This window comes from Corythoichthys intestinalis, chromosome 9, assembly GCF_030265065.1.
Source record: "Corythoichthys intestinalis isolate RoL2023-P3 chromosome 9, ASM3026506v1, whole genome shotgun sequence".
Classification (NCBI taxonomy): domain Eukaryota; kingdom Metazoa; phylum Chordata; class Actinopteri; order Syngnathiformes; family Syngnathidae; genus Corythoichthys; species Corythoichthys intestinalis.
In genome coordinates, this window is record NC_080403.1 from 19,434,415 (window position 1) to 19,447,852 (window position 13,438).

At 39.8% G+C, this 13,438-nt stretch overlaps 1 protein-coding gene across 1 annotated transcript in view; it reads right to left on the reverse strand.

The window, feature by feature from the left end:
- Positions 1–13,438, reverse strand: part of ece1 (endothelin converting enzyme 1) — a 53,556-nt gene that overhangs the window by 18,703 nt on the left and 21,415 nt on the right. Inside the window, exons 3-8 of the mRNA XM_057846484.1 lie at positions 10,004–10,216; positions 9,805–9,929; positions 7,108–7,254; positions 6,942–7,007; positions 5,167–5,355; positions 4,785–4,927 (exon numbers count right to left, since the gene is read on the reverse strand). Coding sequence (XP_057702467.1) covers positions 4,785–4,927; positions 5,167–5,355; positions 6,942–7,007; positions 7,108–7,254; positions 9,805–9,929; positions 10,004–10,216 — 883 coding nt within the window. The remainder of the gene's footprint in view (positions 1–4,784; positions 4,928–5,166; positions 5,356–6,941; positions 7,008–7,107; positions 7,255–9,804; positions 9,930–10,003; positions 10,217–13,438) is intronic.

Genomic DNA, 13,438 nt, shown 5'->3' on the forward strand with positions numbered 1-13,438 from the left:
TCCCGGTGTGTACTGTATGTAATGTATATAAAATCCTGGACAAAACAATGTAAATCAGAAAACCCCAAAATAAAATTTTCAATGTCACTTTATTTGTACATGTGGCTTCATGAAAAGTCATATGATTGGGGATTATTGAGTAGGCTTGTGGCCAATATATATACCTGGCTTTGTCAAAGTAGTGTCCATGATGATAATAATAATGATGATAATTCAGTCATTTTATAAATAAACTGATGATAGCAGGAATCACACGTTCTGAGTGTGTGTCCCCCCCCCCCCCACAAAATGCAGTGAAAAAGAGTGATAAGATTGACCGTGCGCTAAGTATCTGCAAGAAGCTTGTGGGTCACTTCTCACACAGCTGGAAGGCCAGAGCTGCTCTTGAAGATGCCCAAAAGGAACTCAATCTACCTTCACATTCCCTCATAACAGAATGCCAAACAAGATGGGGCTCCAGACAGATGATGATCAGCAGGATCCTGGAGCAACAGAGGGCTTTAGCTCAGGTCCTGTCTAAGGATAAGAAGACGCGCCATTTAATCCCAACCTGGCAGGACATAGATGTACTCGAATCTGTCAGTAAGTCACTGGGCCCACTGCTTGACTTCACTGATGCACTTTCAGGTGAGGACTACATCAGTATCTCCTGTCTCAAACCTGTTCTTCACCTCTTCAACACACAATTAATGCAAGGGCAAGATGAGGAAACAGACCTGACCAAGAAGTTGAAAAAAGAGATGTTGGACTATATAAATGAGAAATGTGAAGATAAAGCTTCTAGATATTGCATCTTGTTTGGACCCCCGGTTCAAGATGGATTTCATCGATGCAGACAAAAAGCCTCAAGTCAAGGCTAGAGTGACCACAGAGCTAATGGAATGCCAGGCCCAGACCTCTTCAGCACTCTTCAGTGCTGCATCAAGCAGCAGCACTGAAGAAAATCCCACAGTTGCTAACCCGCCCCAGGAAAAGAAATCCAAGAAGTCCTTTGGAGGTTTCTTCCAGTCAATACAGAGCAAAGCTGGAGCAGCAGGCACTAGCTCCTCTCTGACCTTAAGGGAATCTGTGGAAGCAGAGTTCAACAACTACCTGCTAACACCTTGCATAGATAAAGATCAAGATGCACTTGCATGGTGGAAAATTTACCAAATAAACTTTCCAAGACTCTCCAAGCTTGCCTGCAAGTATTTATGCATTCCCGCTACGAGCTCGCCATCAGAGAGGCTATTCAGTGCAAGTGGGAACATTGTCACATGCCAACGTTCCTGTCTCAAACCCGAAATGGTTGACAAACTGGTATTCTTGGCCAAAAACCTGTGAAAACCAGTTGAGGATTGCCGAATGAAGCTGGGCGAGATGTTTACCAAACACAGCTGTAGGGACGACTTTTGTTTTTCCTTCTGTGACAGCAATAAGCTATCTATTTGTCATGTTTAATTAAGTTGTTGTTAGGTTATGTTTACAAATTTGTTGTTTTAAAGAGCTTTTTATTTGTTGTTATATTTTGAGAACAACTCAGGGGACTTATGCACCTGTTCTTTAATTTATTATATTTAATATTTTTTTTAAATATGTTTACAACTTTGTTATTTTACTGAAGTTTTTATGTTGTTTTTTTTTTTTTTTTGTGAACAACTCAGGGAACTTATGCACCTGCTCTTTTATTTATCATATTAATATTTTTGTTCAAATGTGTTTACAATTTTGTTATTTTACTGAAGTTTTTATGCGTTATTTTTTTTTTGTGAACAACTCAGGGGACTTATGCACCTGCTCTTTTATTTATCATATTTAATATTTTTGTTCAAATATGTTTACAACTTTATTTTACAGACGTTTTTACTTTCTGTGAACAACTCAGCCAACCTATGCACCTGCTCTTTTATTTGTCATATTTAATATTTAGTTTAAGTTCAAATATTTTTACAACTTTTTTGTTGTTTTACAGAGGTTTTTATTGTTATGTTTTGAGAACAATTTGTGACTTTTGTACCTGCTCTTTTATTTGTCATATTTAATATTTTTGTTCAAATATGTTTACAACTTTATTTTACAGACGTTTTTACTTGCTGTGAAACACTCACCCAACCTATGCACCTGCTCTTTTATTTGTCATATTTAATATTTAGTTTATGTTCAAATATTTTTACAACTTTTTTGTTGTTTTACAGAGGTTTTTATTGTTATGTTTTGAGAACAATTCGGGACTTTTGTACCTGCTCTTTTATTTGTCATATTTAATATTTTTGTTCAAATATGTTTACAACTTTATTTTACAGACGTTTTTACTTTCTGTGAAACACTCAGCCAACCTATGCACCTGCTCTTTTATTTGTCATATTTAATATTTAGTTTAAGTTCAAATATTTTTACAACTTTTTTGTTGTTTTACAGAGATTTTTATTATGTTTTGAGAACAATTCGGGACTTTTGTACCTGCTCTTTTATTTGTCATATTTAATATTTAAGTTCATATATGTTTACAACTTTGCTATTTAACAGAAGTTTTTTTCTGTGAACAACTCAGGCAACCTATGCACCTGCTCTTTTATTTGTCATATTTAATATTTAGTTTAAGTTGAAATATTTTTACAACTTTTTTGTTGTTTTACAGAGGTTTTTAATGTTATATTTTGAGAACAATTCGGGACTTTTGTACCTGCTCTTTTATTTGTCATATTTAATATTTAAGTTCATATATGTTTACAACTTTGATATTTTACAGAAGTTTTTATTTGTTATATTTTGTGAACAAATCAGGGGACTTACAGTATGCACTTGCTCTTTTAGTTGTCATTTAATATCTTTGCTGTTGTTCAAGTATAAAATACTGTGTTCAATAAATCATCTATTTTGTGCAGAGACATGAGCTCCTGGTTCCCTTCATACAGCAATCTTCATCAATCACAGACGGTATTATACAAATACACAATAAACAAATACATTGTGGTCACGGTGACCCAACCAAAGTCTTTCCAAACAGCTATTCAAGTCATGTAGTGAAAATTTGAGTTTTAATATCGCAATATAATATCGCAATATATCGCAAACCCCCAAAAAATCGCAGCAATAGTTTTTTCCAATATCGTTCAGGCCTACTGTTAAGGTTGAACTCCGGTTTATTCGTGCGATTTAAAAGGGTAGGCCTTATGTCTGAAAGCAATTTCCTGGTGGACTGACATGGAGATGACACGGACATTAAAGGGTATGAAAACGCAAAGGGGGTGTGTGACATCAATAGAACCGTTATGTGCCAAGATAACAAATATTGATAAAGTTAACAAAAAAATCAATCACATTAATGAGCAATTATCGAAAATAAATCGAAAATGACGAACATTTCCGAAAGTGTTCCGGAAACAGCCGAATGGGGCGGAGACGTCATAACAAGGAAACAAAAGGTCGAGGCAGGTGCCATCGTTGTTTATCGACGAGAGAGTTGCGTTCGTGTTTTATCAAAAAATCGCTAAAATGGTTCAAACCTGTCATGCTATGTGGTTTACAAATAGCCATTTGTCGCAATGTAGTACCCATGAGTTCCCGAACGCGAGAAAAAGAGCTGGACTACGCAGACAATGAGTAAAGTTCGTCAGTGCTAAGAGGGCTAATTTTGCAATTTTACAGGGAAACGGGAACCTGACGAGCCAGAAGATGTGCCTACAGCCTCAAAGAAAACAACAAGGAACAGGAATATCAGCTTGTAGAGATCGCAAATCACGGCGACTTAAACGTACATTTGAGACAACAACTCTACCGAAGTTCTGGATTAAAGTCATTTCGGAATATCCCGACATCGCTTGGAGCGCGCTGAAAACTGTGCTACAATTTCCAACATCGCTAGCTTGATGCTAGCTTCTGTCACTCTCCCATCTTGTCTCAACGAAACAAACTCAGCCCTCCCACTGATTCAGCGGGTGAGTTGTATTTTTTCCCTGCACTTAACACGACAGGGCTAAAAACAAATGCTATTTTATATTTGCTGTATTTTTCTGCTGCACATTGCTGGTGTTCTGACAATGTTGGCATGCGTGTAACGTTAAAAAGGACCGCGAATGCAGCGATTCCTAAGTACACACTACAAACTTTCTTTAATGAAAGGAATATTAATTTACGTTTGCCATGTTTGGCGCACACAACAACTGCACGTAGCCCTCTCACTTAACGACTTCGCCGTGTCGTTAAGCGTTAATTTATGCCATTTCCTTGTTGCACATGTATGTTTGTGATGTAAATAGTTTTTTAGCACCATTGGATAACATTGACAGTCCAACTGAATATAAAAGAGGGACACCGGTCCGTGAAAAAAAGACCCAAATCACACCGGTCCGTGGTGCAAAAAAGATTGGGGACCCCTGCTCTAATCCCATTCATATTTGTGTCGGTTGGCAGAGCGAAACCGATGATAGCATATTAAATGATAATTATTCTATACATTACTTTATTTTGCGGTCACGGTGTATCAGCTTCACAAAAAGAAATGCAAAACATACCATTTGGTGTAAAAGCGGTAAACAAACATCGCAATTATCAACATAGCAAAGAGGAAAGAAGGCAAAATTAAACTGGAAACATGTCGAAATCAAATTGCTACTGGATCTTAGACTCGAGGAAGAGAGTCAATTGTCAATCTTTGGAAATGTGTGGGTTTTTTGTTTCCAATGCCGACCAAAAGTAACGTAATGTCTGGGCTATAAAATTCCAACACACAAAAATTGTCAGATTTTCAACAAATTACTGAGAAAAGGAAAAATAATAATTGCATTGTGAATTGCAAATCATACCTTTTATTTGTGCTTGTTATGAGATCCGACACTTTTTGGAGGTACTCTTTGGCGTAGACCACCACCGGTTCGGACTCGTTGAGCGGCACAGGGGCGAACACCTCATTGAGGTAGGGCATCCAGTCTACTGCGGGAGCCAAACTCTGTATACGAAAAGTACAAATAAAGTTTAACATCAGGATGTTTGGGAGGGGTTTATAAAACTAAAAATGCTCTTAAAAACAGACAAAACAATTTCCACCATAACAAAACAGCCCTCTACAACACTGTACTTAATAGAAGCACAGAATACCTAATCAAACTGAATATAAAACGACATTCACAGGCTGAGATGGCACCATATTTGCCATATTAATCTGATCCACTAAATTGCTGTCCTTACCTTTAGGTCTTTGGCCTCCATCTTGTGGTAGATGAGCTCCTCATCACGTCTCTCCTCTAGGGGCACAGTGATGTTGGCCAGGGCCGTTTCAAACTCCACTATTTCCCCCATGAGCTGCTTAGACGTTTTCTCGGACCCACCCAGCAGGACTCCTACCTCCACCAGGAAGTTCTGGTATGCCGTGAGATACTGCATAAAGCAATGAGTGTGTGTAGGAGGGAAAACAATTAGCTGGGTAATCCTAAACTATGCAAACACCACTCCAGTGAGGTCCATCGCCATTTTTTGATTGTCTATTGTGTTTTTTACCCTAAAAATCGGTTGCTGGAGTCAATTGTGAGCGCATGTGTCTGTTGTACTCCCGAGCGACGAGTGGTCGAGCTGGATTCATTTATTTTTGTGTGTAATAAAAGTGCATAAGTGAAAGTCTGCTCCCTTTTTTACTTTTTATTCACGCATCCTGCCCTGCCACGCGTTAGAGTCTCCGTGATCGAGAGTACACAAAACGAGTTGAGTCATTGCCAAAAGGCTGGGTTAATCCCGCCCACCGGACGCTCGGCGTCTCTGGAGGTCTATGGGCAGTGGGCGGGGCTCGGCTGGCCCGCACGCTCAGCTTCTCTGCATGATGATTGGATGATTTGTCTCAGGCTGAATCCCTTTTTAATTGACAGCCAAATGAGAGAATCAGCGATATTGTGGTAGAAACGTCCATGGTAATATTTTTCAATTTTCATTCTGTTGTTCTGAGTCGAACTGGATACTTTTCTAATCATCCTAGCGAAATTTTTTGTGTTAAAAACGACTCGCGAAAAACCGCTTGTTTTTTTTTTTTTGTAGCTGCATGTGTTTGGAGATGGACTTCTATCGGTCTGTCCTTTTGTCCCTACCGAGCAGCAGGTGCAGCTGAGCCCCTCCACAGTCACTAAGCACTCACATGCAGATACACTTTGAGCTTACCCTCATTGAAAGACCAGCATCCGACACTGATTCACACATCAAAATATTCACAAAATCAAGGCGCACAAAAATTGTCGGCCAGTTTTTTGCAAAAAAATGTACAGTTCTGTGAAAGTTTGACAAAAACTTCCACATAGATTTCCAATGGCTCAGTCAACTCCCACAAAAAAAATTTTTTTTTTTTTTTTCATTCACTCCTTTTGACTTTCAACTGGGACCTGCAAAAAATCTCCATTGGTGGTCATTTTTGACAAAAAAGAAAATTGGTGGAGCCCAATAGCCCCACACTTAACAGGAAAGAAACCAAAATGTACATGAAAGGACCCAAAATGTACAGAAAATGACCCAGGAAAGCCCCCAAATCCCCCAAAAGTGACCCAAAATCAACAGAAAGTGACCTGAACGTCCCAAAATCAACAGAAATGGCATATGACCTAAAATGCGCATGAGGTGACCCTTAAGTACCCTATAATTAACAAGGAAATGACCAAAAATTAACTCATTGCCTGCCATTGACAGCAAGAGAGATCTATTTCATTTAAATTGCGAGGATTTGCTGTGAATAGCCATCTTTCAGTGAATTTGACAGGGCAAGACGTCCAGTCCATTTTGACTGGGGGCGATTGGACGTCTTGCGTCGTCAATGAGTTAATAAGGAAGTGACCATCAAATGCTGCAAAATGAATAGGAATTTAGGAAGGGTCCAAAAATCTATAGAGATAGCAAAACATTCTCATGCAATTTCTCCAGAAATGGCATTTTTTTAGTCATGAATATAGATCAATTTAATTTGTATGGAAGATGCTCGTGTGTAATACCTTTTCATTGGCGGTTTTGTTGAGGTAGTAATCCCGAGAAGGGAGTCCCAGGCTGGACTGATCCACCTACATTGGCAGAAAAACATCATGACCCAGTTAAATCAGTGTCTGATGCCAAACACACAATGTGAGCAGCAGTGAAAACATCAGTGCACAGCACACTCACCTGAATGATGTTACTGGAGGAGTTCTTTGAGTCGGTACTGACGAACACAGTGAAGAATGGGGAGGCGCGGTAGTTTGCAGACACCGCTCGGAGGACTTCCTGGAAATTATCTTTAGCCCATGGTCCGGTCAAGGCCCAACCTCCAAGCTAAAAAATATGCAGTGTCATTCTCTTTTGTCTTTATATAGCTGCCTTAGATTGGAGCTTAAAGGTCAAAATGAGGTGAAGTGGTAAAATATTGTGCCTACTAATTTAAAAATGGGTTTGGTTTAATCAAAACCAATGGTGCTTAGGCCATTTTTCCTGTATGCCAATCACCACATCCCTCCCATGTCATTCAAGACAAAATTTATTGTTTAAATCTCTTCTGGTCATAGGCGAAGTTTGACTTTTGGGGCAGGGAGGGCACAACCTGTTGATGAGTAGTGTCAGCAATAAAATTAACTTACAAAAATATTTATAATAATAAGATGAAAATGATGTTTTTTTCCCCCCATCATTCTTGAGGGGAATTCTAAATCAGGCTGCTTAGGCTATACTCAGGGGCGCCGCATAGGGGTGAAAAGTGATATGATTTCTAAGGGCTCATGCCTTGATGGGGCCCACAAACAAAATTAGAACATTAGGTAATAGTTTGCAAATTTAAATATTAATCATTATAATTTTAATAGGAATAAAACGAAGGGTTTCTTTTTCTTGTTTTGTTTTTGGCAAAAAGTACACACCCAGAGAGCATATGTATTGCCAGCCACCACCACCCCCCAACCTCCGTATTTTCATTAAATGGTTTGGTCCGCCCTTCCTTTGATCAGACCGGGAGCAGCTGTGCGCATTTACACCAGTCAATGACGCGAGTGTGCAGTACTGCAGAAATGTTTTCAAAACAAAAATCGGGTGAGGGGTAGAAAAGGCCAACAAAGTACTTCACAAAGGAAGGTTGGTATCTTGTGTCAGTGTAGTGCTGAAAATTAACCTGTTATCTTAGCCCACTCCAGCCCCATCTGGAACCTAGCGATGTCTATTACAAAGCTCCGAAGCGAGGTCCCAGCTCACTTCGTAAGAAATCTGGGATTTTCCCGGCCTCAATGAGCGACATTCACCTATTCAAAAACATGAATTCCAAATAATGACGGCATTTTTTGGTATCCTACAGATGTTGAAAGTTGGTGTGGAAATTTTATTTTTTTAAATCGGCTTGAATCCAGTTTGTCAAGAATTTATTGAATTTAGTTTGTCATCAGTTGAATTTAGTTTGTTAACAAGGAACCTCGCTTCGGAGCTGTATAGTGGAGATCGCGAGTTTCCAGATGGGGCTAAGCCTACTCCATAATGAAATACTTAATTGTTTGCTAGCTAGTGTTTGCTCCACTTTTAGCTTACATTTAATCAGTACAGCAGGCAAACCCTTAGCAAGCTCTTCATACTAAAACAGTTGTCTCTGCCTCCTCTTGCTGTGTCTGGCTCAGCAGCCGTGTCTCCTGACCCCCTTTATGAGCCATCCTCATCTTTACTCCCAACTGAAGGAGGTGAGGAATTTATTCGAACACTGCCACACCACACATAAAATATCAGTGGCTAGTGGTAAGTGAAAACAAAACATCCCCCCCCCCCCCCAAACTCCGCTTACGCTTCTGGTTCAACCTATTTTTTAAAAATTCTTGACTGATGCTAGTAGCCACGTTTACATGCTGACTTTTATTCATACCGATTCAAATCATTCCGAATGGAAATTTCACATCAGCTGTTTACATGTCACTTCATCTATTCCGATCCAGCGTTTACATGTGTCTGCCTTTATTCCGAAAGGTCGTTTGACAACTGCCGTCTGACATGCGCAGATTAATCAAAACAAAGCGTCACGTTGCAAAACATGGAGATCAATCGTCAGATCAGCTGCTGTTCTAACTTTTTGAGTGGAAACAAAACTTCAGAATGACACGCCGTTCATTTAAAAAGTTGTGTGGGTGCGCTGTGCGTGTGCTTGGAAGCCATGTTGCATGTGACGTTACTTACGTCACCAAGTGACCTCACCACGTCAGTACGGAGCATGTGCAGAAAGAACGCAACCAGACACCATTCCGCTTCCCTGTTTACATGATATAATTTTACTTCTAATCGGTTTGGGAAAAGGAATATTCCACCCCTGTGAATCGGAATGAAATTCCATTCGGTTTGGGCCTGTTCATTCCGAATGAGGTGTTTATATGGAACACATTTATTCGGTTTGAACAAATATTCCGATTGTAATTGGAATATTTGGCTCCATGTAAACGTGGCAACTGATGTTGAAGTTCAGGATGAATGCTTCCAGTTTCTCCCCGTTGAAATGCATTCGACATCTAATGTCTCCTTAGGTGTTTTCGATATTATAGTCGCTCTTTTTCTAACTACCACAACACATACTCTGTGACCTGGGCTGGCAGTAAATGAGTTGAACTCATAATAACTTTTGAATAGATGTCTTCTATCGTGACAACTGTCTCTGAAAGGTTTAAAAGGGGCAGAAATTAGCAAATTTATTAGTCGCTACAACACATCCTGAGTCATTGAAGCGCACATGAAATAAATCATGGATTTGGCAATTTCAAAAGTCACGATTTTGATGTAAAATCGATTAATGTTTCAACCGTAACTGAAAGAAATTGTTTTATTAGTCAGTATTTATAAATTTGAGACAACAAATGTAGAAACTAATACCTGTGTGATGAGTTCTTGCAATGGTTTTGCCCCCAATTCCTCAATTTTTTCCTCATTCATACAGGCCTGATAGTACCGCTGGGCCTTCTCCTCAGCTTGACTCAGACCTTTCATTGTCTTGTTTTCTATTCAAATCACAACATAAGAAAAAAATTTTAAAAACTGCTACATAACAAAAAAAACATCAATAAACGCTCACCTAATAAATGCTTCATCACAAGCATGTTGTGCTCCCACAGGGTGCTAAAAGGACCCCAGCGGGACTTGCCTTCAGGCAAGGGGTTGCTCTTTATCCATCCCCCGCAAGCATAGTTGTAGAAATCGTGACAAGGGTCAATGGAGCGGTCCAGGGCTGACATGATGGCACTGGCTACTGTGATACACGGTTCTGTCAGGCAAACACCCGGGTGTGCTGTAATGGAGAACAAAAGCGGCTTTAAACTCCATTTTTACGTGATGTGGGACATGAAATTCTTAAGCAACGCTGTGAATAATGGGAAGATATTTCAAAAGTTAGGAGAGCCAAACAGATGCACTGAGCTTTCCGGTAGCATCTGGAAAGCATCATTTATGGGCAACATGCACAATCTGGAAGGAACGCTCCCTCCTCATAAAAAGTCAGTTTTCATCATTATTCACATGTGACAGATTAGAGATTAATAGGATCATTTTATCAGTACATGTTGAGACAAGATGATAATCAATTATCATGCATATCAACCTTTTAATAACATAAATTAAATAATTCATCTTGTTCTTGTCTTCATGCATCCTTTAGACCAGGGGTGTCCACTTTTTTCCGGTATCGGTTCGGGACTTGGTATCAGCAGATTCTCAAAATCAGGTGATTTGGACTGGTGCAAAAATATGCGATTGGGACATCCCTAATACATACATATTATTGCTGTACGATATGATAACATACAGTGGGGAAAATAAGTATTTAGTCAACCACTAATTGTGTAAGTTCTCCCACTTGAAAATATTAGAGAGGCCTGTAATTGTCAACATGGGTAAACCTCAACCATGAGAGACAGCATGTGGAATAAAAAAAAAAAACAGAAAATCACATTGTTTGATTTTTTAAAAATGTATTTGCAAACCATGGTGGAAAATAAGTACTTGGTCAATACCAAAAGTTCATCTCAATACTTTGTTATGGACCCGTTGTTGGCAATAACGGAGGCCAAACGTTTTATGTAACTCTTCACAAGCTTTTCACACACTGTTGCTGGTATTTTGGCCCATTCCTCCATGCAGATCTCCTCTACAGCAGTGATGTTTTGGGGCTGTCGTTGGGCAACACGGACTTTCAACTCCTTCCACAGATTTTTTCGGGGGTTGAGATTTGGAGACTGGATAGGCCACTCCAGGACCTTGAAATGCTTCTTACGAAGCCACTCCTTTGTTGCCCTGGCTGTGTGTTTGGGATCATTGTCATGCTGAAAGACCCAGCCACGTCTCATCTTCAATACCCTTGCTGATGGAAGGAGATTTTCACTCAAAATCTCTTGATACATGGCTCCATTCATTCTTTCCTTTACACAGATCAGTCGTCCTGGTCCCTTTGCAGAAAAACAGCCCCAAAGCATGAAGTTTCCACCCCATGCTTCACAGTGGGTATGGTGTTCTTCAGATGCAATTCAGTATTCTTTCTCCTCCAAACACGAGAACCTGTGTTTCTACCAAAAAGTTCTATTTTGGTTTCATCTGACCATAACACATTCTCCCAGTCCTCTTTTGGATCATCCAAATGCTCTCTAGCGAACCGCAGACGGGCCTGGACGTGTACTGGCTTCAGCAGGGGGACACATCTGGCAGTGCCGGATTTGAGTCCCTGGCAGTGCATTGTGTTACTGATAGTAGCCTTTGTTACTGTGGTCCCAGCTCTCTGTAGGTCATTCACTAGGTCCCCTCGTGTGGTTCTGGGATTTTTGATCACCGTTCTTGTTATCATTTTGATGCCACGGGGTGAGATCTTGCATGGAGCCCCAGATCGAGGGAGATTATCAGTGGTCTTGTATGTCTTCCATTTCCTAATAATTGCTCCCACAGTTGATTTCTTTACACCAAGCGATGAGCGAAGAGTTACACAAAACGTTTGGCCTCCCTTATTGCCAACAAAGGGTACATAACAAAGTATTGAGATGAACTTTTGGTATTGACCAAATACATATTTTCTACCATGATTTGCAAATACATTTTTTAAAAATCAAACAATGTGATTTTCTGTTTTTTTTTTCCCCACATTCTGTCTCTCATGGGTGAGGTTTACTCATGTTGACAATTACAGGCCTCTGTAATCTTTTCAAGTAGGAGAACTTGCACAATTGGTGGTGGACTAAATACTTATTTGCCCCACTGTAAGTATATCATTGTGTTTAACAAATGAAAGTGGAATTATTTCAAGTTAGGCCTGGAATACTTCCATTTTCCTGGAAGCGGCCCTCGGAGGAAAAGGTTTGGACATCCCTGCTGTAGGCAACTGTGAAATAGGCATGGAAAGCGTGGGACAATGTTGAAGAGACTTCCGCGAAGCTAAAAGGTTAGCAGCCCGAGGAGAATTCCCCTGTTCCTTCCATTATACCATCGTTCGCAGTGACATACGCACTTTTGAATGACGGGAAATGGGCATGAGGCTTCCCATGACAAATCAGAGGAAGACCCACATACGACATATGTCATCCAAAAGCTTTTTTGTTGGAATGTTGACGCTCGGAGAGGCTGAAGGTGTGGCGGCATTGTTTCCAGAATATCGCCCCCAAATGCAATCGAGTAAATGGGAATGCCGATTGACCTTCCTGTTATTCCTGTTTTGGTACACCAAAAATGTTAATAGGCCAATGTGAATTGTTGTGTCTTTCAGCACAAAGGAAATGTAAGAAAATAAAGTTGGGGAGGGTAATTTAAAAAAAGAAGAATTCAAAGTTCAGTGGTGCCTTGAAAAACTAGTTTGGTCTGTAAACAAGCTCTAATTCCATCCATCTATCATTTTTTCCGCTTCAACGTCAAAACCAGTGTTATTTTCGTCAACGATGACTACAACGACAATATTTCAGCAATTTATACTTTTTTCATGACGATGACAAGATAACGAGATAAAAACGTGTTTTGGGAGACTAAAATATAACGAGCCTAATGCCAGTTTTCGTCTGACCAGACGAGAACGATACACAAATGAGCAATAGTTTCCATCACATGTTCACAATGTGTGACAATTTTATGTGTAATTAGCCTGCACCGTACTAGTGTCTGGTTGTGTCACTCATGTGACGTGCTGCGCCCCCCTCACTCACCATTTCATGTCCTCTCGCACACACAGTAAGATTTGTTTTCTTATTTTGGCCAGAAAGAATATGCAATGTTGCTTTAGCCTTCTGTGCTGAGTGATTATCACACACTAGATGTAACTCGTAGCATTAGCATAGCATTCGCGTTAGCATTAGGATAATGCTAACAGCGAGTGTCCTCTTAAACTCTGACAACTTTTTTTCCAAATAGTTTGTAGCGTCCAGGTGGGTGTAATTGATTGAAAATAATGTACTGTTTTCTTGCTGAGTGTGTGTTATCACGTGATATATTTGTAGATGCTACAATATGTGCTCGTCTGTCAATGGCCATTCGAAATATTTGG